We start from the raw sequence: 22055 nt of genomic DNA, 5'->3' as shown, positions 1-22055 counted from the left end.
TTATTATCATTTATTATATAATAAATTAATGTTATTATCATTAATTTTGTTTGCACCATTTAACACTGAAATTAAAAAAAAAATAAAAGATTTATGTCTAAATGTAAATTATTATTAGTTTAATTTTTTTTCTACGCTATATAATATTTATCAGTCTATAAAAAGAATAGTGAAGAAACATTTGAAATACTTTTAAACTTAAATATTTGTTTTCTTTTTATAATTTTTTAAAATAAATTTTAATTTTATCAATATTTTTCATTGATGTTAGCAAAATCTATACATGTTTTGGTTATGAAATTTGATTTATGTTAATTATGAAATATTTTATATAATTTTTTTACTCTGATCTAATTATTATTTTGTATTTTGATTTGAAATTTATACTAATATAATGCCTTTTTAAATATTTGGCACTAAATATATGAGAATATTTTTTTTTATATTGAATATTTGATATTTTTATATTTTTAATGTATTTTTTATTTTTTTATAAAAATAATTAATTAATATTAAAATAATAAGAAAATAAAAATATATACATAGGTACAGAAAGTATAGCAGTTATTTGACTGGAATAAATATAAGATAAAACATGTTATATCTATTGACTATATCCTATATCTATTGACTATGAATATGGATATGGAAACTGAGTATGAATATGGAAACGGACTATGAATATGGAAACGGTGTCAACGCGGTGGCCGATCCGTATTATGGACTAGTATAGTTGTTGTTATGGTAAGAAAAATTATCCCATATGTCAAATCAAAAGAAACTTATATGTCTCTTTTTTTTAGTCATTAAATTCCAAAATGATAACATACAAAAGTAGAGCGTCTAATTACATCAATTTAATCAAACAGATTATACATATCTATTGACCAAGTTTCAAAATTTGATGAAACGAATTTCCGGGGCTACATTTCACTATGGCCGTAATAAGCTGACCAAAGTGTTATTTCGAAGACCAAATTGGTGAGAAATCGACCTTTTAGAAATCAAATAGTATATTAATCAACTAAAGATTATCTCATTGTTAAAATAATTTCCATGTTTAAAATTTTTACTAATATTCATATAGGCCACAACATCAAGTGAAGAAGTAATAGAATAAAGCAATATGAAAAATTCTTTTAACCGTTCCAGCAGCATAGTAACTCAATATGTTTGTGGAACATAGAGACACTTAGCAGTTTCATCGTGAACAATGGTCACACTGCAAAAAGTTTTAGTTGAACACCCAATTCCGACATTGACAGTGAACCTTGGAAAGAGCTGCCATATAATCATCAGACCTGTATTAAAGAATGAATATGCACCTTTCATGTTCCGAATTTGCACTCTTTTCACTGGCTAAGAAATGTGTACTTATTCAAAACCAAACCTTTGCCCATAAGAAGACTGGCATGCAGCAACTATATGAACTTTGGCAGCATCTATTTCATTCTACCCATGGAAAAATCATTACTACGAAATTCATAAAGCAACTTAAAACCAAATAAAAACCATAAAAAGTACAAATCTTCTGACAGAACAAGATGGCAGGTTAATACACAATATTCCAGTTTGGTCCACTTTGTTCAAACTTGTAACTGTCTCACCAATTCCAAAAACTAATAACAAAGTGTGTAAACTAATGAATGGTTATCCTATCTAATATGAGCTTCTTCGTTGGTGCGTTCTTTTTATTGTTGGAAATGTTTCGCCATGCAAGGTGTCCAGAAAGAGGAATAAAGCAATTGCAGGGATTCAATCCAAGAATTTTGCACCTTAAAATCTTTTAAACAATCAAATAACAGACAAGAAAACCAGCTTCTTATTAATAAATTCATTGGTGCAGAGAAGATCTTGTTGAATTCTTGCTAAGTTGGTACAATTATCATTTTAACAACATATATCTGATTTTTCCTTTTGTAAAAAAAAAATATAGAAAAAATCAATTCTGTCAAATCACCATCCCCATAAATTTTCCACCTAACAGAGGCTATGTAAACCAAACAGAGTTCCATTGGGATAATGATGTAAACCATTGTACCAAATAATAATTTCTTAATATGTTTAGGATTGGAAGTTGCAAGAATACCTGAGATTCGTAATAAAGCCCAGCATATAATGAAGCATAAAAATACTCACTATCTCTTCCACCAGAGAATGCAGCTACAAGCTAGACAGGTAAATCAATTGCCCTCATCAGATTGCATCTACAGAGGCATAAGGAATAATGGATGGCCAATAACAAGACAAATAAAAATATTCTAGTGCCTTTGCAGGGAACTGAAAGTAGAGTTACTGCAAACCTGTTTTTAAGTTTACAATTCTGATTCTGATCAAATAACCAACGGGAAAAATTGTAAGATTACCTTAATCTAACTGTCAGACACACAAAATTTTATCACTAGACAAAAGAGATTATCGAATCCAAAACTCACATTAAAAAAAATGAAACAAAATTAGGCTTTGAACTTTTGGTCCTCTACTTCTAATTCTAACAAAGTTCAAATTTTGACTTTCTATTTCAATTTGAATAGCGTTATCTTCCTAGTTTTTGAATTGATTGTCAGTGTGCTGCTGATCTGGTTAACAGATCCTTGATGATAAATATCAGCCTCAGAAAGTCCTCTATGCTAATTTCCTACTTCTTATTTACTCACTAAAAATAAGTGAATTTTTCATTACACACTCTATATTATAGTTAATAATAGGCAGAACTGATTAGGAACAAAGCAATGCCCGCTTCACATAGGGCATGACAGCATATTGATTCATCTTCAAGGGGACAAGCTCAAGTTAAGCATTTGTGCAAACATAAGAAATAGAGAGAAAATTACTAACAACCCTGAGATTTAACATAATTATACTTGATATCCTTCATCTTTTCAACATTACAACAATCTCCCTCTCTTCATATAACAACGATATATTCAGGGGTGGTCTATGCTAACAGAAGGGAAATACGGTTCCATATTATTGTATAAATGAAGCAGGATTGTATAGTTGAGTAAAATGTTAGGGAATGTTACACAATCTGTCCTACAAAATATATCATAATTCGTGAAAATTAGACCAGATTAACAAGTTGCCAACATAATCTTAGTTTAAGTATGAGAGGACTCGATTTGGGGGACCAAATTAAGAGGTGAATGTGTATGAAAAAAAAACACTGCATGCTTTAGAAATGGTCACGGACCAACAACAACTCTCCTAAAACTAGCTCAAGCTATAAAGGGGAGAATTAAGCATGGTTATATACATAACAGAAATAACTGCACACTAATTAAGAATGTAACTACAGCACACCTTTTCAGGATCCCCACCATCTTTGAACATGTTATATGCTTCTCGCATGACTGGCCTCGGGTCTATGCCAACCTAAATTCATTTAGAAAGATGATAATTATCTGCATGTGTAAACATTCCATTTCATGTTCACTTCCTAGTGGCTAGAAATAGAAGCAGCTACTTGCCTCAAGAAATCGCTTCCTTGCTTCATCCACTCCATATAGTTGAGCTTCACACAGAAAGCACCATATGGACTCTTCCGTGTCATTTGGATTTTGCGCAACATCAAATCGAAACTGCTCAGCTCCCTCTTCAAATCTACAATAAAAGGGTTCGATTCAGTCTCATTTGGATGCACTCAGAGCAGCACATTGTAGTTGTGCTTGCTCACACCACACCTATTTTACTTTGTCAATAAAAAGTTCAACAACGATTCTTTCCTAAATTTAGCTAGAGAAAGTGTTATTAGGTGTAGTGTAAGTAAGTACCGATTAAGGTAGTAAAGTGACAAGCCCCTTTGCCAAAGATCTGGTAACAATCACAATGTCTCATAACCGAAATATCAAAGTGAATTCATGAATCGTTTTCCAGAAGTGTATAAACCTACACGCCTTTTGACGAGGATCCAACTGAATTGCCTTGTCGAACTCCACAAGAGACCCCGAAACATCACCCTTAACAATAAATTAACTACAAATGTTACATGTACAACAATTCATAATGAACAGAGATAGACACAAAAAGTGTTACTGAATAAAATGTTGTATGAGTAACAGCAACACATCATAACATAAAAATAAGCAGCAATGATACATGCCCAAAGTGGTACAAAATGGAAAAGAAAAAGGTGACGATGAAAAAGTAGAATTGAAGAAGAAACCTGACGGAAAAGAGACATTCCGCGTCGAATTGCGAGAACGGCTTCACGGGCATTGTTACTGGCGCCGGTGAGAGCGTCCCAGATGCCGGAAACCGAGGGAAGGAAGAGTCTTCGTGTGAGGTTTAAAGGATGAGTGAGAGAGAAGGGTTGTTTGGAAGACAATAGTATTGGGAATGAGGAAGAGTGGTGAAGAGAAGGAGACACCAATATCGAGGGTTTAAGGTTGTGGGAAATGGACATGAAGGCTGACATGGTTGTGGTTGGAAGCTAAGATCAGGTGTCAAATTTTGTGACCAGAAATGCTATCTCATCTATATATATATATATATATATATATATATATATATATATATATATATATATATATATATATATATATATATATTGTAGAAATAAAACCAGATTATTATATGTTAAAAGAATATAAATAAAAGTATTAATATGTGAAGTGAATGGTAGGAGACACAAAATATATGGAATCCACTTTAAGAAAATATATCATTTAAGTAAAATCATGTGTGGATTGCTTTGTGGCATTTTGAGTCGAGAAGTATTCCCCTTGCTAAGTATTTTATTAGTGTCAACTATCATAAATTAACCATGGTTTGTGTTGAATAAGGAACGAAAGAGGGGCTACCAATGTGAGTGTCCTCATCATTATTTGGAATTTTCTAAAACTTTATTATTTTAACTAAAAATAATCAAAATTAACTAAATTACAGTAAATTATCAATTAACTTTGACTAAAAAAATGGAATTATTTATAATAAAAAATTAATTATATCATTTTATAGTTCAAGTTTTAGAAAATTGAAATTTTAAAATTAAAGTTAAGTTAACTATTCAATAACTTAAAATTAATTTGTTTTATATTTTTACTTCTTTGATAGTTTTTTAAAATTATAGTTTGGTTATTATCGATTCGATCAAACTTTGATTCGGTCAAAGGAGTTGACTTATTGAATTTGACCGATTTTCAATAAAGATCGGTTCAGTTGAATTTTGGTTGGGACTGACTCAACCAAATTCGATCAATTTTAGATCATTCATAGTCATTTTGGCTAAATTATGTTGATTTTCAACTCGAACAGACTTAGTCGAATTCGGTTGATTTCAATTGGGACCAACTTAACTAAGTTTCAATCATCGCCATCCTGGTTGAATTCGGCCGATTTTTGACCAGGGCCAATTTGGCCAACTTCAGCCAATTATTTGTTAGGACCGACTCGACCGAATTTAGCCTATGGTCATTCCAACTAAATTTGACTAATTTTTAACTAAGACTGACTCGACCGAGTTTCAACCAGCAATATTCAATCGATTTTTGGCGCTGTTTTATCATTTTACCCTCGTTTCAATATTTGACTTGATTCAATTCATCTCAACTTTTAAACTTTGTTCTTTATAAGAAAACATTTTTTTTCTATCTACTTAATTAATTTTTCTTTTTTCAAGTTTTTAAATAATAGTTAATATCAGTTCAGTTTATTAGAAAAAAGAAATTGTTTAATTTAATTTGTCTGAATTAAATTTTAATTCCGTTCAAATAATTTATTTGAATTATTTGTTGGTTGAGTATAACTTTTAACAATTAAATACAATGCAATTAATTTTGTGCACTCATAGTTTTAAACATTATTTTACAGACATTATATCTTGTGCTTACTTTTGTAGACTATCATATAAACCTTAAAAGAGTTATTTTCCAATGTTGTTATATCATTCTTTTAATCGGCCCGTAATTGATCTATGGACAAAATCTCAATGTCTTAGTCTTAATTAATGAGTCATATTACTCAATATCTTAACGAAACCAGTGCAGTTTTATCTCTTATATAAAAATAAAAATAGAATAAAAAGTTTTCTTTGACGGATATAATTTTTTTGCTTAACAGAGTATTATTAAATCTTTTTCTTTCTTATATATGTGTGTGTATATAAATAAAAGGTCTCGTTTGATTTCACTTTTGCGTGAAATGTGCCAACTGGGTAGAAAGATGTCAACAAAGCTACTTTTACTGAAGTTATTGTACATTAAAATTTACTTACCGCTAATCATTAATGGAGGCTTTAAGAGATTAAAAATTCGTTACGATTTTAGTTTTACAAAACGTTTAAAAACAGGTTTTTTATCTATTTTATGTTCGACTCTTAAAGTGATATAAGATTATTTAATTTGATTGAACAAAAATCCGAAAGTTGTGTCATGTGGGAAATTAAAATAATGACGAAAAATCCACTAATGTTTCTTTTTGTGCAATGATCCAAGAAGACACTAGCTAGTGGTCGGATTAGTTGAGGGTCATTCTCATCCTTCGTATTTGTCCGGCTGTTAACAAAAGATAATACCGTCTGAGTTTTGCACACCGCAAATATAAAAGATAAAAAGTAGCGCGCCAAGGATCAGGTCATAAATATTTCAAGATTCAGAGTTTCTTCACCCACCAAAACAATAAACAATGAATATAAAAAGTTTGTTAGTACGGTGCTCTCGTTTGGATCGTGCTCGTATTACATTAATTAATTTTAGTCCCTAATAGATGTTGATATTAAAAAACAACCTAAGAAATTATTTGTGGTGGTGTGGGGAAAGTTATGTGATAAGGTGGATGAGTATAAGTACCACGATTTGGAAAGCCTAGTATGTCTCCGAAAGTCGACAGCTACACATTTACGAAAGGTCAAAGTTACACCTGTGAAACTGCTTTGAGTTTAGAACAGGGAAAGCTCAGCGTCCCATGTTCACGAGAATCAGAACGCTGGCGGCTGTCAGATAAAAAACAAGACACACTCTTTCGCTTTTATATACATTCAATATTTTTTCCTTTCTCCTAAATTCATCATGGATTCGTTGCCGGATGATTGTGTTTCAAAGATCTTGTCGTACACATCTCCACATGACGCATGTAGATTCTCAATGGTGTCTTCAACCCTCCGTTCAGCCGCTGACTCTGACCTCCTATGGCAAAGCTTCTGTCCCTCTGATTATCGTCGCATTCTATCAAGGGCTCTTCATCCCCACACCCTTGATTCCTCTTCTTACAAACACCTCTTCTGTTCTCTCTGTCATCCACTTCTCCTAGATGGCGGCAACATGGTACATATGTTTATCTAATAAAATCAATTCCTTTCATTCTTCTTTTCATTTCTACAAATTACTAACTCATATTTTCATGTTCCTCTGTCTACAACATGCAGAGCTTCAAATTAGAGAAGTCTTCAGGTAAAAAATCGTACATCCTATCCGCTAGACAATTGTCGATAACGTGGAGCAGTGACCCCTTGTACTGGTGCTGGAGAACGGTCCCAGAATCAAGGTAATTAATTTATTAATTAATTCAACCCTTTCAAATTTGTACGATATTGAGGAATTTGGAGATGAAGTGTGGTACGATGAATGTTAATTAGAATGGACGATTAATGATTATGCAGATTCAAAGAAGTGGCAGAGCTGAGAATGGTAAGCTGGTTAGAAATTCGGGGGGAAATATGGACGCGGATTCTAACAGCGAACACGTGGTATGCGGTTTATCTGATAATGAAAATTTCGCACCGCGAGTACGGGCTTGATCGGGTGGCGTGTGAGGTGAGTGTTGCAGTGGGGGAGAAAGTGCAGAGTGGGAAGGTTTATCTGTGCGAGAAAGATGAGAAAAAGGGTAAGAAGGGGAGGGTGTTGAAGATGGAAGAAGAGGAAGTTATGGGAGTTGCAGCAAAAAGAGAAGATGGGTGGATGGAAATCAAGGTGGGTGAGTTCTTCAGTGGTGAAAATGACGAACACGTTACGATGAGTTTGATGGAGGTAGGTTACCAGTTGAAGGGAGGACTTGTCGTCGAAGGCATCGAAGTTAGACCCAAACATCATCATTCTTAATTCTCCAATCAAATGTTTCATTCTTTTCACTGTTTTTTACAGTAACCAAAACTAAACACATCCAATGTAACAACTTAATTTCTCTCTTTTCTTTTATTTTCTTTTATTTTCTAATTCCCATGTATATTTTTTTAATCTTCAATAAATATCAGCGTTCCCTTCTTCAACTCCTTGTTTTACATTTTCGAAGAAAAAGTTTCTCCCAAAACTAGGAAAACCTTAAACCGTGTGTTTTTTGAATACCGGTGTCCTTTTATGACCAATTATTATATTGTGTGCTTTTATGACCAATTATTATATTTCAGCTAGGTTTTCAATGCCCGTACTGCGCTTCAAAACTATATATATATATATATATATATATATATATATATATATATATATATATATATATATATATATATTATAAAATTTAGACTAACGTAAACTATTTTTGTTTTAGAAAAATTAATAAATAATAAAATTTGGTTAATAATTTAACTATAATTAATATATTTACTAATTTTAAATAACAATTACTAAATCAAAATTTTCAAATTTAAGTTTCTATTCAAACTTTTTTAAATTGCAAATTAAATGGTTTGTTACGCCAATTTAAAGTTTATCATTAATTGATGTCTTAAAAGTTGGAAGTTGAATTATTTCAAAACAATAAATAACTTCAGCTTTCTTTTATTGCACACTCCAAAAATCATGTGTTCCTTTCTTGATAAACAGTTAATATCCAAAAGCAAACACGATGTGAAGTGTGTAAAGTAATTAAACATGATTATAGAACTTGTTTAAACAAACTTTTTTATAAGTAATTGTAAAAAGTATAATAAAAAATTAAACTTATTTTTAATCTTGGACTTTGATCATCAGATTCAAGCTATAATCCGCAACACATACCCATATTTCGTACACAAGTATTGTGATTACAATTTTTTGTAGTTTAGAATGATTTTAGCAGACATAATGGATTTTAGCATAATGCAAATCCATATCATGAATTGCTAGCTTTGGTTCTGCAAATCCATATATTCTATGTACTATATCAATTTATCTACTAATGAACGCAAATTTGTTCACAATATGCATTGAACAAAAAGAAAAATATCTTTTTAACAATTTTTTTTGACAACTTTTTTAATACAACATATGTGGTAGTTTGTGATTGGTCTGTTTCAAATATACGGACTAATAAAATAATGACATGTAGTCTGTTGTCAAAAAGTTGTTAAAATATCATTGTCTGAACAAAAAACAATGGGTTGAAGGTGTTAATAAGTTCCGTGACCACCCTTGATGAGTTGTTCACTATGTTGTCGAGATGCCCCATGCACACTGGTCGAGCTTCATAAGCTCATTTCCCAACTTTGCCGAGTTGTTTACATTGATACCGAACTTTTCAAAAGTTGCTATCTGTCAAATCAGTATAATGCAAATGACTAAAAACCTCTTGATTTGGAACGGGTATAGTGAAAATTATTGGAATTTTTCTAAACATTTGTTAGACCATCTCGCGTCTTATGAGTGTTAGATTGTCTGGGTGTTAAACGATCTTGGGTGTTAAATTGTCTACAGTGTTAGACTGTTTATAGTGTTAGATCATTCAGGGTGTTAGACCGTCTGGAATATTAGATCGTCTCAGATGTTAGACCGTCTGGGGTGTTAGACCATCTAGGGTGTTAGTCTCGGGTGTTAGAAGGTCTTGGGTGTTAGACACTCTATGATGTTTAGACCATTTATACGGTTAGACCATATAGGGTATTAGACTATCTAGGGTGTTATACCGTCTGGGTTGTTAGACATGTCTGGGGTGTTAGACTGTCTGAGGTGTTAGACGCATCTAGGGTGTTAGACTTTCTAGGATGTTACACGGTCTTGGGTGGTAGACGAGTATAAGTTGTTAGATTGCATGGGGTATTAGATGGTTTGGGACGTTGATCATTTGGGGTGTGAGACGCGTTGGTCATGTTAGATCGTCTGGGGTGTTAGACGCATATGAGGTTTGGGTGTTAAACCGTCTAGAATGTTTGGGTGTTAGACATATTTAGGTTGTTAGAGCGTCTGAGATATTAAACACGTCTGAACGTCTGAGATGTTGTACAATCTGAAGTGTTAAACTCTCAAAGATGTTAAATACTTGAATGCTTAGACATTTAGAATGATTAAATGCTTGAGTTCCTAGACTTTTGAGTATCTAGATACTTAGTCATCTAACACCAAAACAAATCCAGGGATACAAAAATTTGACAACAAAATTATTTAACTTTTAATGTCTATTCATTCTTTAAGTTTCGAAAAAATTTCTAAACATCATCATCAAATTACTTTAATAATAACCATTGTAACATACAACCTAATTTTTTTAATACAAAAACCTTAAAACGTGTCTTTTTGGAATACGATGTCCAAATCAACCATACCCGCGCTTACTGAAAAAAAAAATTGTGTGCTTATATGACCAACTAGGTTTTGAATACCCTTCAAAACTATATATATATATATATATATATATATATATATATATATATATATATATATATATATATATATATATATATATATATATAATTTATAAAATTTAGAATAAACGTAAACTAATTTTTTTTTAAATAAAAATAAATAATAAAATTTATTTAACAATTTAACAATAATTAATATATAAAAATATATAACTAATTTTAAATACAATTACTAAATCTAAATTTTCAAATGTAAGTTTCTATTCAAACTTTTCTAAATTGCAAATTAAATGTCAACTTAAAGTTATTTATTGTTAAAATTTAGAATAAACGTAAACTAATTTTAAAGCTATTTATTGTTACGCCAATTTAAAGTTTATAATGTCAACTTTCCTTCATAGATGTCTTAAGTTGGAAGTTGAATTATTTCAAAACAATAAATAGCTTCAACTTTCTTTTATTGAATATTCAAAAAGTCACGTGTTCCTTTCTTGATGAACCGTTAATATCCAAAAACAAACACGATGTGGAGTATGTAAAGTAATTAAATACGATTATAGAACTTGTCTAAACGAACTATCTTGTAAGTAATTGTAAAAAGTAAATAAAAAATTAAACTTATTTTTAATGAGGTAAAATTAATCTATATATTGATTAATTTGCAACGTAACATGTATGTAAATTGATTATAGTTTTCTTTAGAAAATTTTTATTTTATTTCATTTTTTTGAAGACACTTGCAAAAAAAAAAATCAGTTTTTTTTTATCATTTTTTATATCTGTCTCATTCATGGTGTCTTTTGAACTTACTTTAGCATCAAATTAAATTAGGTACAATGTGAAAATCAACACAATACATTATAATTTTTGTTTTTTTTTTAATTATGCTGTGCAAGCGACGTCTCTTACAATGTTATAATTTAATTTAGATGTCCTGCTGGTCAAAGGTATTTATAACATATTGTCTAATGTGTATCTATGGTAAGTTAAATATTTTTTTTATAATAATTACTTTAGATATTATGTGATATAATTTGAAAAAGAAAACATGATCCTACTAAATAGTTTTATATAAAATTTTCAAAATTTTATGATATTATTTTAAAAGCACATCAATAACATTTTATGATTGAATGATAATATAATATTACTGTAGTGCATCATAATTAAATTCATATTTTCGACCGACTAAAATGTAAAGGCAACGTTAAAGTGAGGAAAACAAATTCTATAAAATCATAATGTATGAAAATTAAATGCTTTAACATGTTTTTTTTCTCTAAAAAATTTTCTATTTTTTTATGCCTCTGATAATTTTTCTTAAATTTATTTGTCAATAATACGTTTTTTATTTTGTTTTTATAAAGTATTTTGAATAATGAAATAAATGCATAAATAAAAATTTTGAGAAAAAAAATAAAACATAAACAAAATCGTTAATAACAACAAAATTAATTATTAAAATAGGAATAAAAACAAAAAAAATATTATTGAAAAACAAACTTACTAAACATAAACAAAATCGTTAATAAAAACAAAATTAATTATTAAAATAGGAATAAAAACAAAAAAAATATTATTGAAAAACAAACTTATTAAACAATATACCGTATAAAAAAGGTCACCAATTCATTTATATCAAAATGGACCGCTAGCAACTTGGGCCCAAAACGTGTAAAGCATTCTGTGAGAAATAAAAAAAAATGTTTGTACTAGTATCATTTATAAAAAATAAAATAAAAAAGGTTAAAAAATACGCAATAATTATTTTAAATTTATTAATATCCATTGAATATTTTTTCCTCAGAAAAATATCATCACTTCATAATCTTCCCTCATTCTGCAAATATTAATTACACATTACTAAATTAGAAGAATTTAAAAGAAAAACGTAACTACAAGATTTGCTCGATACTGATGAATTAAAATTACTTCAGAATTAAAAGTTTTACTCAAAAATTACAAAAAATAGGAAAATGATGCTCTACGATGTACTTAATTACATAAAAATATTTATGTGTAAAAATATAAGTTTTTTTCTTCTTCTAAAACTATGTTGTTTATTGAATAATATTAATGATTCCAATGACTATTACTTCAAAAAGAAATTTCTTATATTATAACCGATGTAATATTACATAAAATGAATAATGTCTTGAGAATTTAAATGAATAAAATTTATTAATGAAAATGCACGTCAACAAATAAACTTAATTTTTTTTAAATATATAATAATTTAGTTTAATTAATTTTAAATTTTATTAAAACTTGTTTCTCAATTTATATCTTAGTTTTCATTTTAAAAATAATTTAAAAGTGTGCTTGTATTAATCATATCTTACATATTCCCACAAAACAATTAGTTTATTATTTATGCAAATCTTTAAATGAAATGGTATTAAGTTTTTCTCACATCTAATTATTAAAATTAGTTTCTTCTTAACATAAAAAACAAGTGACCTTTTAGGAAATAAAGAAAGTCATAAACTATATTAATATTCTTATTTCCATGACAAGTCAAATAATAATGTTGCTAATTGGCAACAGCTCTATCTCACTGATCTAGACATACTTCAGACTGATTTTTTCTTTTTCCACTAAAATGGTCACACCGACACCAATTCAATTAGAAGCATTTTTTATATATAATTAAAGTTGTTTCTATTATGTTTTAATGATATTTGTTTTTTTATCTTTTTTCATTTAATTAATTTAATATTTAAAATTAATTTAATTAATTGAATACATGATAAAAACAATAAAACAAGGAAAAATTGTAGTCATTTATATTAGTAAGAATTTGAAAAAAAATTAAAAAATAGTTAAAATAAAATAATTGAAAAAAATATATTAAATAATAATCCTAATATAAATATTATCGGTATAAATCAGTGTAATAGCTTATGAGTTTATTGTATAAATCAGTGTAATATCCTATAGGATGAAGTTCTTCGTTGTCTTATGAGTTTTTTTGTGTCTTTAGATGAATGCGATAAGAGTTTAACTGACTTAATAAATTATTAAGAGATTAAGTAATTTATATTAATGGAATTAATATGCTGAAGTCATATTAATTTTTAAAAACATATTAATTTACTTTTTAATATTCCAATTATATATCAATTATATATGATAAATTTAATCACAAGAATCAAAACACATGATTTTCTAACTATTATTTTTAAAATAAAAATAACATAAATAATATATAATTATTTAAAAATAGAAATGTTACACACTCAATCAAGGCTATGCTTGCAAACCTTTTGCTTAAAAGGTAAAATTATTAAAACAATATTTACAAAACAATCAACCCACATGTTTTGGTGATGAATTCAAATGCTTTTAACAACAAATACATCATAAAATAAATAACATAATATATTTAAATATTTGAATACAAACTTGTTGTTGTTTATAAGTAAATATTATCACAAAATCTTAATTCAATTACACAATCTTGCTTGGAAAAAATCACCATCGCTTAAACAATATGATTCTTACTTGAACGAAAACATTTCATAAGAAATATTGGTTTCATCTCATCTATTGTTGTTTGAGTGAGAACATATGTAATAAAAGAAAATCAAACTATAAAGAAAACTTAGTTTTACTGTCAATTTTACTTCAACAAAAATAAATGAAAAAAAATATATGAAGATTTGTAAACCAAGTTTTCAAACGTCCAAAAATCAAACCAAACATTTCACAATATTTTTTACCAATAAACAAACACCATACTTATTTTATAATTCATAGCATTAATATAAGATTTTTTACTTCAAAACGATTATCTATATCTCAAAATACTAACTCCATAAGTCTAAAATTGAAGAAAACCAGCATTCTGACTTATTCAAAGCTTTACAATATTTTGTCTTCATCACATTATACTTACAACCTTAACATGAGTCAAAGATCCATCATCTGTCAGCGGTTTACTTTCAAAGATAATTTCCTTTAAGATATCAACATTTCAATACTTTCTATTTTATTCCAATAATTCAACCACTTACAATTTAAACTTTATTAACTAACTATACAATTTATTGTTTCAACAAAAAATAATATACTAATATAAATTATTACAATTTTAGAGTTACATCGTTAAAGTCAATTATCTCTTATTCAAAATATTGTTTATTTTAGAGTGTGGAACTATCTCATGATTTTGTTTTTAAAACGTATCAAAATTTGTTATTGGTCTCAATATTTCAATTATAAATGCTTTAATTGTTATAGTTAAGATTAATTATATTTAATAAGATATTATCGGTTTTAAAATATGTATTTCATCGTAATTTTGTTTTTAAAAACCTATCAAAATCAAAAAACATTTAAACTATCTAATAGACTATGAAAGAAAACTATTAAATATGGTAGAAATACTTGTTAAAATTTCAACTTATTGAAAAAAATTTATTTTCTTAAACCTCAAATATCCAAAGCACGACAAAGAAAAGCTATAAATTTCGTTTTAAACACGTACATAAGGACTAGTATTATAATTTTTTTTATTATAAGTTGTATTGCAACTAATATCTTTCCTAAAACAGATTGCATTGGCCTTTCTTTATAAAAAATCACCTTTATAAATTTAAACTTTTTTATATTATCAAATTTATGTTTCTTTCTAATCAAAATTTTTAATTAACTCAATGCTAACTGTCAACTTAATTAAGATTAGAACGTTAATCGATATATATTATTTTAATGTTATTTTTATGATAGAAAATGTTTTTTTTATATTAGAGTTGATCGAAAAAAAAATTCGATTGATTTATTTTATTGTCGTATGACAATTAATAATCTATGGAATTTTAATTTTCATCGCTGAAAGAACCTTTATTATTTTATTGACAATTCTATGTAGCCATCAACAAACTAAAATAATGTTTATATTATTTAACTGTCGTGTTAATAATGTAAAATGTTCACAGTCAATATTAAAAATTAGGTATAACTATCGTTATACCTATAAAATTACGGTGAGGCCAAACGTTTTGCCTCAATTTCTTTTAGGTCATGTTCTTTTGAGTGGATTTGAGAGGATGAATTTGAGGGGATTTGAGAAGATTTGAAGATAATTTTTTTTGTCGTTTATTTGAGTGAATTTGGAGGTAAATGAGAGTGAATTTGGAAATAAAATTTGTGAGAATTAGTATAGAATTGTATTGACATGACAAATTAAAAAAAATTATTTCTAAATTCACTTTTATTTACCTTCAAATTCACTCAAATAAACGACAAAAAAAATTATCTTCAAATCCTCTCAAATCCCCTCAAATCCATCTTCTCAAATCCACTCAAAAGAACACGACCTTAGGTGCTTAAATGTAAACATTATTAACAAGTATTAAAAAAGAAAGTTATAAAATTAGTTAAGAAGATAACATAGAAAACAACCAAAATTGAAATAAGTATTCAACGGAAAGAGTTTGGTAAGCCGAACCAAAATTAATTAATTGATGATGAAACTACAGTTAATTAATCAAATGAGGATTGATTTACTTTTATATTTAGTAATGTGGTTGAATTTTTAAAATCATATAATATAGCGTGAAATTGTGTTTGCAAGTACAAAATTGAAAATGTGAATTAGCTTTGTTTCACCTCAAGTATGACCTAAACAAATTTCAGATTAGATTTTTTTTTCTCATTAAACAGTAACACATGGCAATATTTCGGATAGAAGCAATTTTTCTTATGTTAGTTAAAGTCGAGGTGTCACGACTTCAATTTTTTTTACAGTAATCATCATAGTTAGGAGTTAAAAATATTTTTCTTTATAACAAATGTTATAATTGAATTAATATGCTGAAGTCATGTCATTTCATTAAGTGCAATTAGTGTTATTTTTTTTCTTATAGTGTTTCTGTTAGATTTGATGGGAAATTCAACCTGAAATATTTTATTTTAACAAGAATGAAAAATTTAAAAAGACAAAAAAAAGTTGTATATTACAACGATAGTTATACCTAAATTTTAATATAGACATACGCAATTAAGATGAGGCCAAACGTTTTGTCTCAACTTCTTTTAGTTGCTGATTGTGAACATTTTACATTATTAACACAAACAGTTGAATGTTGATATGTTACCTTCGATGTGGAGGAAATTACTTTTGAAAGTGAACCACTGACAGATGATGGATCTTCGACTCATGTTAAGGTTGTAAGTATAATTTGATGAAGACAAAAAATTTGTAAAGCTTTTGAATAAGTTAGAAGAATGCTGGTTTTGCTTCGATTTTAGACTTATGCAGTTAGCATTTTGAGATATAGATAATTGTTTTGAACTAAAAAAACTTATATTAATGCCATGAATATTATAAAATAAGTATGGTTTTTGTTTATTGGTAAAAAATATTGTGAAATGTTTCGTTTGATTTTTGGACATTTGAAAACTTGGTTTACAAATCTTCATATTTTTTGTTTTTTATATTTTATTTTTATTGAAGTAAATCTACAGTAAAACTAAGTTTTCTCCATAGTTTGATTTTCTTTTAATACATATGTTTTTATTCAAACAAGAGATACGTGTAATAGCCTCAACGCAAGACAAGTGGGGAATGTAAGCGAGTAGCGTGAGAGAGTGGCTAGGTAAAAAACTCAAAACATGCATTATACGAAGGACTACACTTTCCAAATTTCAAAACCAACAACGCATATAAGATGTGATGGAACATAACATCACGTAGTGGGTAGCTTTAATTGCGATCAAGGTAAGTATTTGTGCTTAACCCATATAAGACCTTTCAACTGTACCAATATGCAAGTGACATGATATACCACTTTTTATAGCCACCTTCTGACATGTGCATCGCATTATTATTTTCTGATCTATGCATGGGACCACAACACTACCATCACCATGGCAGAACACAGAATTTTATCTCCCCTGTTTCGTTAAGTGGTTTTACAAACTCATATGATTAGCAAAATCACAATATGTATGCTCTTACAAATCTCATTCTACATTCTATTTTGTAAATTTTCTATAATAATGACAAAGTTGATTTTGAATCCTCAAAGGACTTGACATATCATTTAAAGGAAAATCTAGTTTTTTCTTTTAAATATATTATTGTTTATTTTCTATTCCAAAATTAGAAAAATGATCATTTATTCTAATCCCTATCCCATAACCTTAACCTTGGGAGCAGAGTGTGAGTGAATGAGGGAGGGGATGGTCACACGTGTTCAAACAGGGACAGCTCAGAACTCAGTCTCACGGTCATTCTTGTCTTCCTCAATCAACTCCATTTCTACTTACTCTCATTCTCTTTGTTCCAAATTCCGACAGCAAACAAGTCAACAACAACAACATCGTCTTCATCCATTTCACCAGATATTATTTACTCTCATGAAAGACGCAACTATGTTTCCCTCTCCACGCAACTCAATCATGCCTCTCACTAACTAAAAAACACTATCATACTCCTCCACCAAAACCATGTCGGACAATCTCCACGGTTCCGAAATCTCGCCCAGCACCTCCTCCACAAGTCTCGGCGAGTTACCGGAAATCGCCGCGATACGGCTCGGGATCGATCTCGTGTCGGCGGCCAGGCGAAATATCGCCTTCTTGACGACCGTGGCCGATTCGGTATGGCTTCACCACACGTCCATTATGGTGGAGGCCATAAGAAGGTAAACTCTATGGAAAAAAGTTACCTCGCTTGTTTGTTTTGGTTTACTTAACTCATCTGACGGTGGAGCGGTTTTGCAGGTACCATGATTTCTGGATGCCGTTGATTGCTGATCTCACGCTTCCGGACTCTCCTCCTCCCGTAATTCTTCCTGCGCTTGACGTCCAATGGGTTTGGTTCTGTCACACTTTAAACCCCGTGAGTTCGTTTATCGTTTGTTTTCGTGAAAATTAAAGAAAAATAAAGTGAAGTAAATCAGTTTGTAATGTTGTTTACCGTTTTAGGTGAGTTACAGGGAGTACTGCGAGACGAGATTCTCGAAGCTGATAGGGAGGGCGGGAATTTTCGACGAAGAGAACCGAGAGTACGCGTTGATGCGATGCATTGAGATTTGGAGCAGCAGATACCCGTTGGAGTCGTTTGAGAACGAGGCGAGTTCGGATTCGCAGGATTCGGGTGGCGAGGTTGTTGGGGGGAGTTTGAAGGAGGGTGTGTTTAAGGAAGTTGAGAAGCAGAGGTTGTTGTTGTGCTCCATGTTCGTTGAGCCGTACAGGTCTGAGGTTGTGTACTTGATTGCCGCCAGACAGCGATACAGGGCTTTCTTGTTTATGCTGCAGAGGTTCGCGCATGAGTTTTCTTCGCGTTTTGTTCCTGCTTCGGACATCCTCTTAATGTGGCTGACCCACCAGGTGTGTCTTTTTGTTGCGTTTCGTTCTCCTCTTAATTAAATGCTTTCACACTCAACATCTTAAGTCTTGATTTCTCACTCCCGGATGAAGTAACCACTAGAATGAAATTTATTTCGCTATTTGTTCTTTTGATGACTCAGCCTCAGTTAATTTTCTCAATTCCTCTTTCTGACTTTCTGCTATGTTCTTTCAATTGTTTTGCTTTTAACGGAGTAGAGCTACCCAACAGTGTATTTTGATGATTTGAAAGCATTAGCCGTAGAAAATGATCTGCGGAAGGTGGTAACTTTGTCTGAAACCCCGAAGGAAAAGGATTTTGAAGAAACCAAGAAATTGTGGGATAGGGCATTCAATCAACCTTATGAGAAAGCAGGTGGGGAGCTGCCTTTCACATTGGAAGGTGTTACCTCAATTAAATCCCCTGTCTATTGGGAAGAATCAAGCACAGATGTCAATACAAAATACAGATCCATGCTTCCAAGATTTTTACTTGAGGTCAATTTCTTACTCTCTTTCTCTCCTTCTATTGTTGTCTTTTTTTCTAGTATACTTGTCAGAATGTTGTGTACTGGATTCCTATTTTTCTTTCAAGTCTTTGTGGTAAATGACCTGAAGTTGTTTTTGTGCGGTTAATGTTAGGAAACACCATCATCAATTTTTGTGGTAGGAAAAGTGTAATCCTATAGCTACGTTCTTTTGCTTGAGTTTGCCTAAACAGGAAATTTGCTGTACAGTATCACTCAGATGTTTTGGTTTGTAATATTTTCATACATGTATGATGAACTTACCGAAGCTTCTATGCAATAGAGTATAAGTGATGGTGTTGCAACCATATATAACAAATATTTCAAACAATCCCTGAAACAGAATATCATGGACAAACGTGACAGTATTACACAAGAATGAAGTGCGGCTAATTTTTATCATGCAGGCCTGTGTGTTCGTGAGACTTAAGCAGAGAATAAAAACATTGCAGAAGGATATAAACCGTGATTTCCTACGCCTCAGAATAACAAGGTGTCATAGTGAACTAAAGCTAGATAAAGCCTTCTCCAATTTCACCGATGATTCATGGAAAAAAGCTTGGCACTTTTACTGTGAATTTGGAACCAAGGGAGTTATGCTTGAGTTTCGTCGTCATGGTGGTAAATGTCTGAGAGGAAGTAGCCTGCTGGACACGGTTTCATTCGGCTGGAATGATTTATTGAGAGCAGATTCTTTAACTTTGGAAAAGGAAATTAGTCAACAGGTGAATGTTTTTACATCAATAACTCCACCAGTTCAAGCACCGTACTTGTTGAAATGTGTACCTGATCGAGTCACTGACGATGCTGGGTCAATGATATCTGATGTCATTCTGAAAATGAGTAGTTATCGTCCACAGGAAGGGCGATGGTTGTCTCGCACGGTTCTTGATCATGCAGGGAGAGTGTGTTTTGTTGTTAGAATTAGGTGAAGTTCTTCAATTCTTCCAGTAAGATATAGTTGGCATGGTTTATAGCATTTTTTTACTAACTAAATGGCAAATGTTTGAACTACAGGGTAGCAGGAGGATTTTGGAGAAGAGGGATCGAAACTCCTTCAGCTGTTAAATGGGAAGATAGGATTATAGAGATACGTGAGGGCTCTTGGTCTTATGTTGCTGGTCCCATTGGTAGAGCCCCTGGTATGTTTTATGACATGTTACATAAATTTAATGACGATCAATGTGTTTGTGTTTGTGTTTGTCTTGTCTTATCTTCCTTGCAGAATTGATATTGGTCTGAATAATAAGAAAACCACAATTCTGCTTTCAAATGCCTTGTTCTCATACCTTATATCATTCATATTAGTCCGGATTCAAAAGTTGTCTGAAATATTGTCGTGTTTTGTTTCGATCTAGTAATATTTTCTAGTTTTGTTTGTCTAGTACAGAGAAGGTGGTGGCCACTGCAACGCCAAAGGAACCTACTGAACAATGTAAAGCTGCATGGAAGTTTTCAACTGGAGATGAGCTAACAATACAATGGGAGTCATCACAATCAGTGTCAGGTCTCACCTTTTGTTTGCTAAATCAAACCTCTCCAGAGTCATCGGTAGAGTGTCAACTTTCCTAAATGTTGTCATGAAACAAATGCAATTTTTTGCTTCCTAATTTGGCTAACTCCCAAGTTTGCAATAAATAATCGCAGGTGCAGTTATTGAGAGGGAGGCAAATGCAATATGAAGTAAAGAAAACAAAGTCAAAGAGAAAAGGTGAAGACATGAGAATAGAGTTAGAGGGGAAAGAGATTGAGGAAGAGGAAGAGGAGGATTATTTTGTAACAGTAGTGCGTTTGACAGAAGAAAACCAAGATGGAAAAGCAACTGCACTTCTAAATTGGAGGCTATTGGTTGTTGAAGTATCGCCCGAAGAAGATGCAGTGCTGATGCTTCTCCTTTGCATTTCAATACTGAGAAGTGTATCAGAAATGAAGAAACAAGACGTGGGAGGGTTGTTGGTGAGAAGAAGATTAAAGGAAGCAAGGTTTGGAAGTAGAGATTGGGGTTCTGTGATACTTCATCCATGTTCATGGTCCTCATCCATTGATTCAACTTATCTTCAACCTTGGCATTGGCATGCTGGGGTTGTCATGAAATCTGATGCAGTAGATCAGCTAAAGAGGTATCCAACGTTACGTCAGTCACCAGTGGAAGGTACTGACATGTTGTACAAACAAAGCATTCTAAGTTAATCCTGTCTTCAATTCTAGCAAATACTATCTATTACTATCATTGTTTCCAAAATTTTAGCTTGCTTCAAGTTCACATTTTTATTGGAATTCAAAACCCTGAGCCCCAAAAATTTGTTGGAGGATAACAATTTATATAAATATTGTAAAACCAGTTCAATAAATTGGTTTGTTTGTGGCTTGTGAGTACCTGCCTCCTTGCTGACCTTAGTTGTTTGCATGTATAAATTGTAATTTTATAATTTAATTATCAGTCATGTGATAACTCTTATGTCCAATTTCAACAATTACAACATCTTTTTTTACAATTCATCATCAATAAATTTTCAACTTCGTCACTAATATTTTAATAAAAAAAAACCCACAGTGGTAGGTGCATATAAATTGGAGCTACTTAATAGGAATCAGAGAATGGAGGAACCGAGAGAGAAAGGAGCTGGTCACCGAATTTTGAAGTTCGTGAATTTTTTGTTTTTGTTTTCATGATTAAGTGTGAATTTCTTTTTATTATATTTCAA

The 22055-nt window shown here is 30.6% G+C and overlaps 3 protein-coding genes across 13 annotated transcripts; 2 read left to right on the top strand and 1 right to left on the bottom strand.

Moving 5' to 3' along the window:
• Nucleotides 1-1096: 1096 nt before the first annotated feature.
• Nucleotides 1097-4462, bottom strand: LOC108324191 (uncharacterized). 6 transcript variants are annotated; one of them, XR_001831760.2, is made up of 8 exons: nt 4166-4462; nt 3893-3959; nt 3774-3813; nt 3471-3603; nt 3304-3375; nt 2090-2163; nt 1391-1473; nt 1097-1301 (listed from the first exon to the last, which is right to left on the bottom strand). XR_001831760.2 is itself a non-coding variant. In XM_017557050.2 (8 exons), the coding sequence occupies exons 1-8, from the start codon at nt 4415-4417 to the stop codon at nt 1235-1237; spliced, it is 774 nt and encodes a 257-aa protein (XP_017412539.1). In that variant the 5' UTR covers nt 4418-4462; the 3' UTR covers nt 1097-1234. The 6 variants fall into 6 exon arrangements, 3 of the variants coding, with proteins under 3 accessions (XP_017412539.1, XP_017412540.1, XP_052730876.1); XR_001831761.2 differs by having other exon boundaries at nt 1391-1452; XM_017557050.2 differs by having other exon boundaries at nt 1391-1452; nt 2090-2170.
• Nucleotides 4463-6747: 2285 nt separating this feature from the next.
• Nucleotides 6748-8203, top strand: LOC108325392 (F-box protein PP2-B15). The gene is made up of 3 exons (XM_017558461.2): nt 6748-7262; nt 7364-7482; nt 7598-8203. The coding sequence occupies exons 1-3, from the start codon at nt 7008-7010 to the stop codon at nt 8034-8036; spliced, it is 813 nt and encodes a 270-aa protein (XP_017413950.1). The 5' UTR covers nt 6748-7007; the 3' UTR covers nt 8037-8203.
• Nucleotides 8204-17628: 9425 nt separating this feature from the next.
• On the top strand, nt 17629-21726 carry LOC108318706 (glycine-rich domain-containing protein 2). 6 transcript variants are annotated; one of them, XM_017556381.2, is made up of 9 exons: nt 17633-18138; nt 18218-18335; nt 18422-18826; nt 19043-19321; nt 19758-20075; nt 20211-20278; nt 20368-20492; nt 20741-20901; nt 20998-21726. In XM_017556381.2, exons 1-9 carry the CDS (start codon nt 17942-17944, stop codon nt 21538-21540), a joined length of 2214 nt encoding a protein of 737 aa, XP_017411870.1. In that variant the 5' UTR covers nt 17633-17941; the 3' UTR covers nt 21541-21726. The 6 variants fall into 6 exon arrangements, with proteins under 6 accessions (XP_052730255.1, XP_052730253.1, XP_052730254.1 ...); XM_052874295.1 differs by having other exon boundaries at nt 17629-18138; nt 19758-20278; nt 20736-20857; nt 20998-21210; XM_052874293.1 differs by having other exon boundaries at nt 17630-18138; nt 19758-20278; nt 20741-20857.
• The last annotated feature ends 329 nt before the right edge of the window (nt 21727-22055 follow it).

Source organism: Vigna angularis, chromosome 3 (genome assembly GCF_016808095.1).
Source record: "Vigna angularis cultivar LongXiaoDou No.4 chromosome 3, ASM1680809v1, whole genome shotgun sequence".
NCBI classification, from domain to species: Eukaryota; Viridiplantae; Streptophyta; class Magnoliopsida; order Fabales; family Fabaceae; genus Vigna; species Vigna angularis.
This window is presented reverse-complemented; position numbering and strand designations above follow the sequence as displayed.

Coding starts and splice junctions, on each gene's coding strand:
- LOC108324191 (XM_017557050.2), bottom strand. CDS start 4,417: ATGTCAGCCTTCATGTCCATTTCCCACAACCTTAAACCCTCGATATTG. Junction 3,814..3,892: donor GGATCCTCGTCAAAAGGCGT/GTAGGTTTATAC, acceptor GATTGTTACCAG/ATCTTTGGCAAAGGGGCTTG. Junction 1,302..1,390: donor CAGTCTTCTTATGGGCAAAG/GTTTGGTTTTGA, acceptor TCTTTAATACAG/GTCTGATGATTATATGGCAG.
- LOC108318706 (XM_017556380.2), top strand. CDS start 17,942: ATGTCGGACAATCTCCACGGTTCCGAAATCTCGCCCAGCACCTCCTCC. Junction 18,139..18,217: donor ATGGTGGAGGCCATAAGAAG/GTAAACTCTATG, acceptor GCGGTTTTGCAG/GTACCATGATTTCTGGATGC. Junction 20,493..20,740: donor TCCCATTGGTAGAGCCCCTG/GTATGTTTTATG, acceptor TGTCTAGTACAG/AGAAGGTGGTGGCCACTGCA.
- LOC108325392 (XM_017558461.2), top strand. CDS start 7,008: ATGGATTCGTTGCCGGATGATTGTGTTTCAAAGATCTTGTCGTACACA. Junction 7,263..7,363: donor TCCTAGATGGCGGCAACATG/GTACATATGTTT, acceptor TACAACATGCAG/AGCTTCAAATTAGAGAAGTC. Junction 7,483..7,597: donor AGAACGGTCCCAGAATCAAG/GTAATTAATTTA, acceptor ATGATTATGCAG/ATTCAAAGAAGTGGCAGAGC.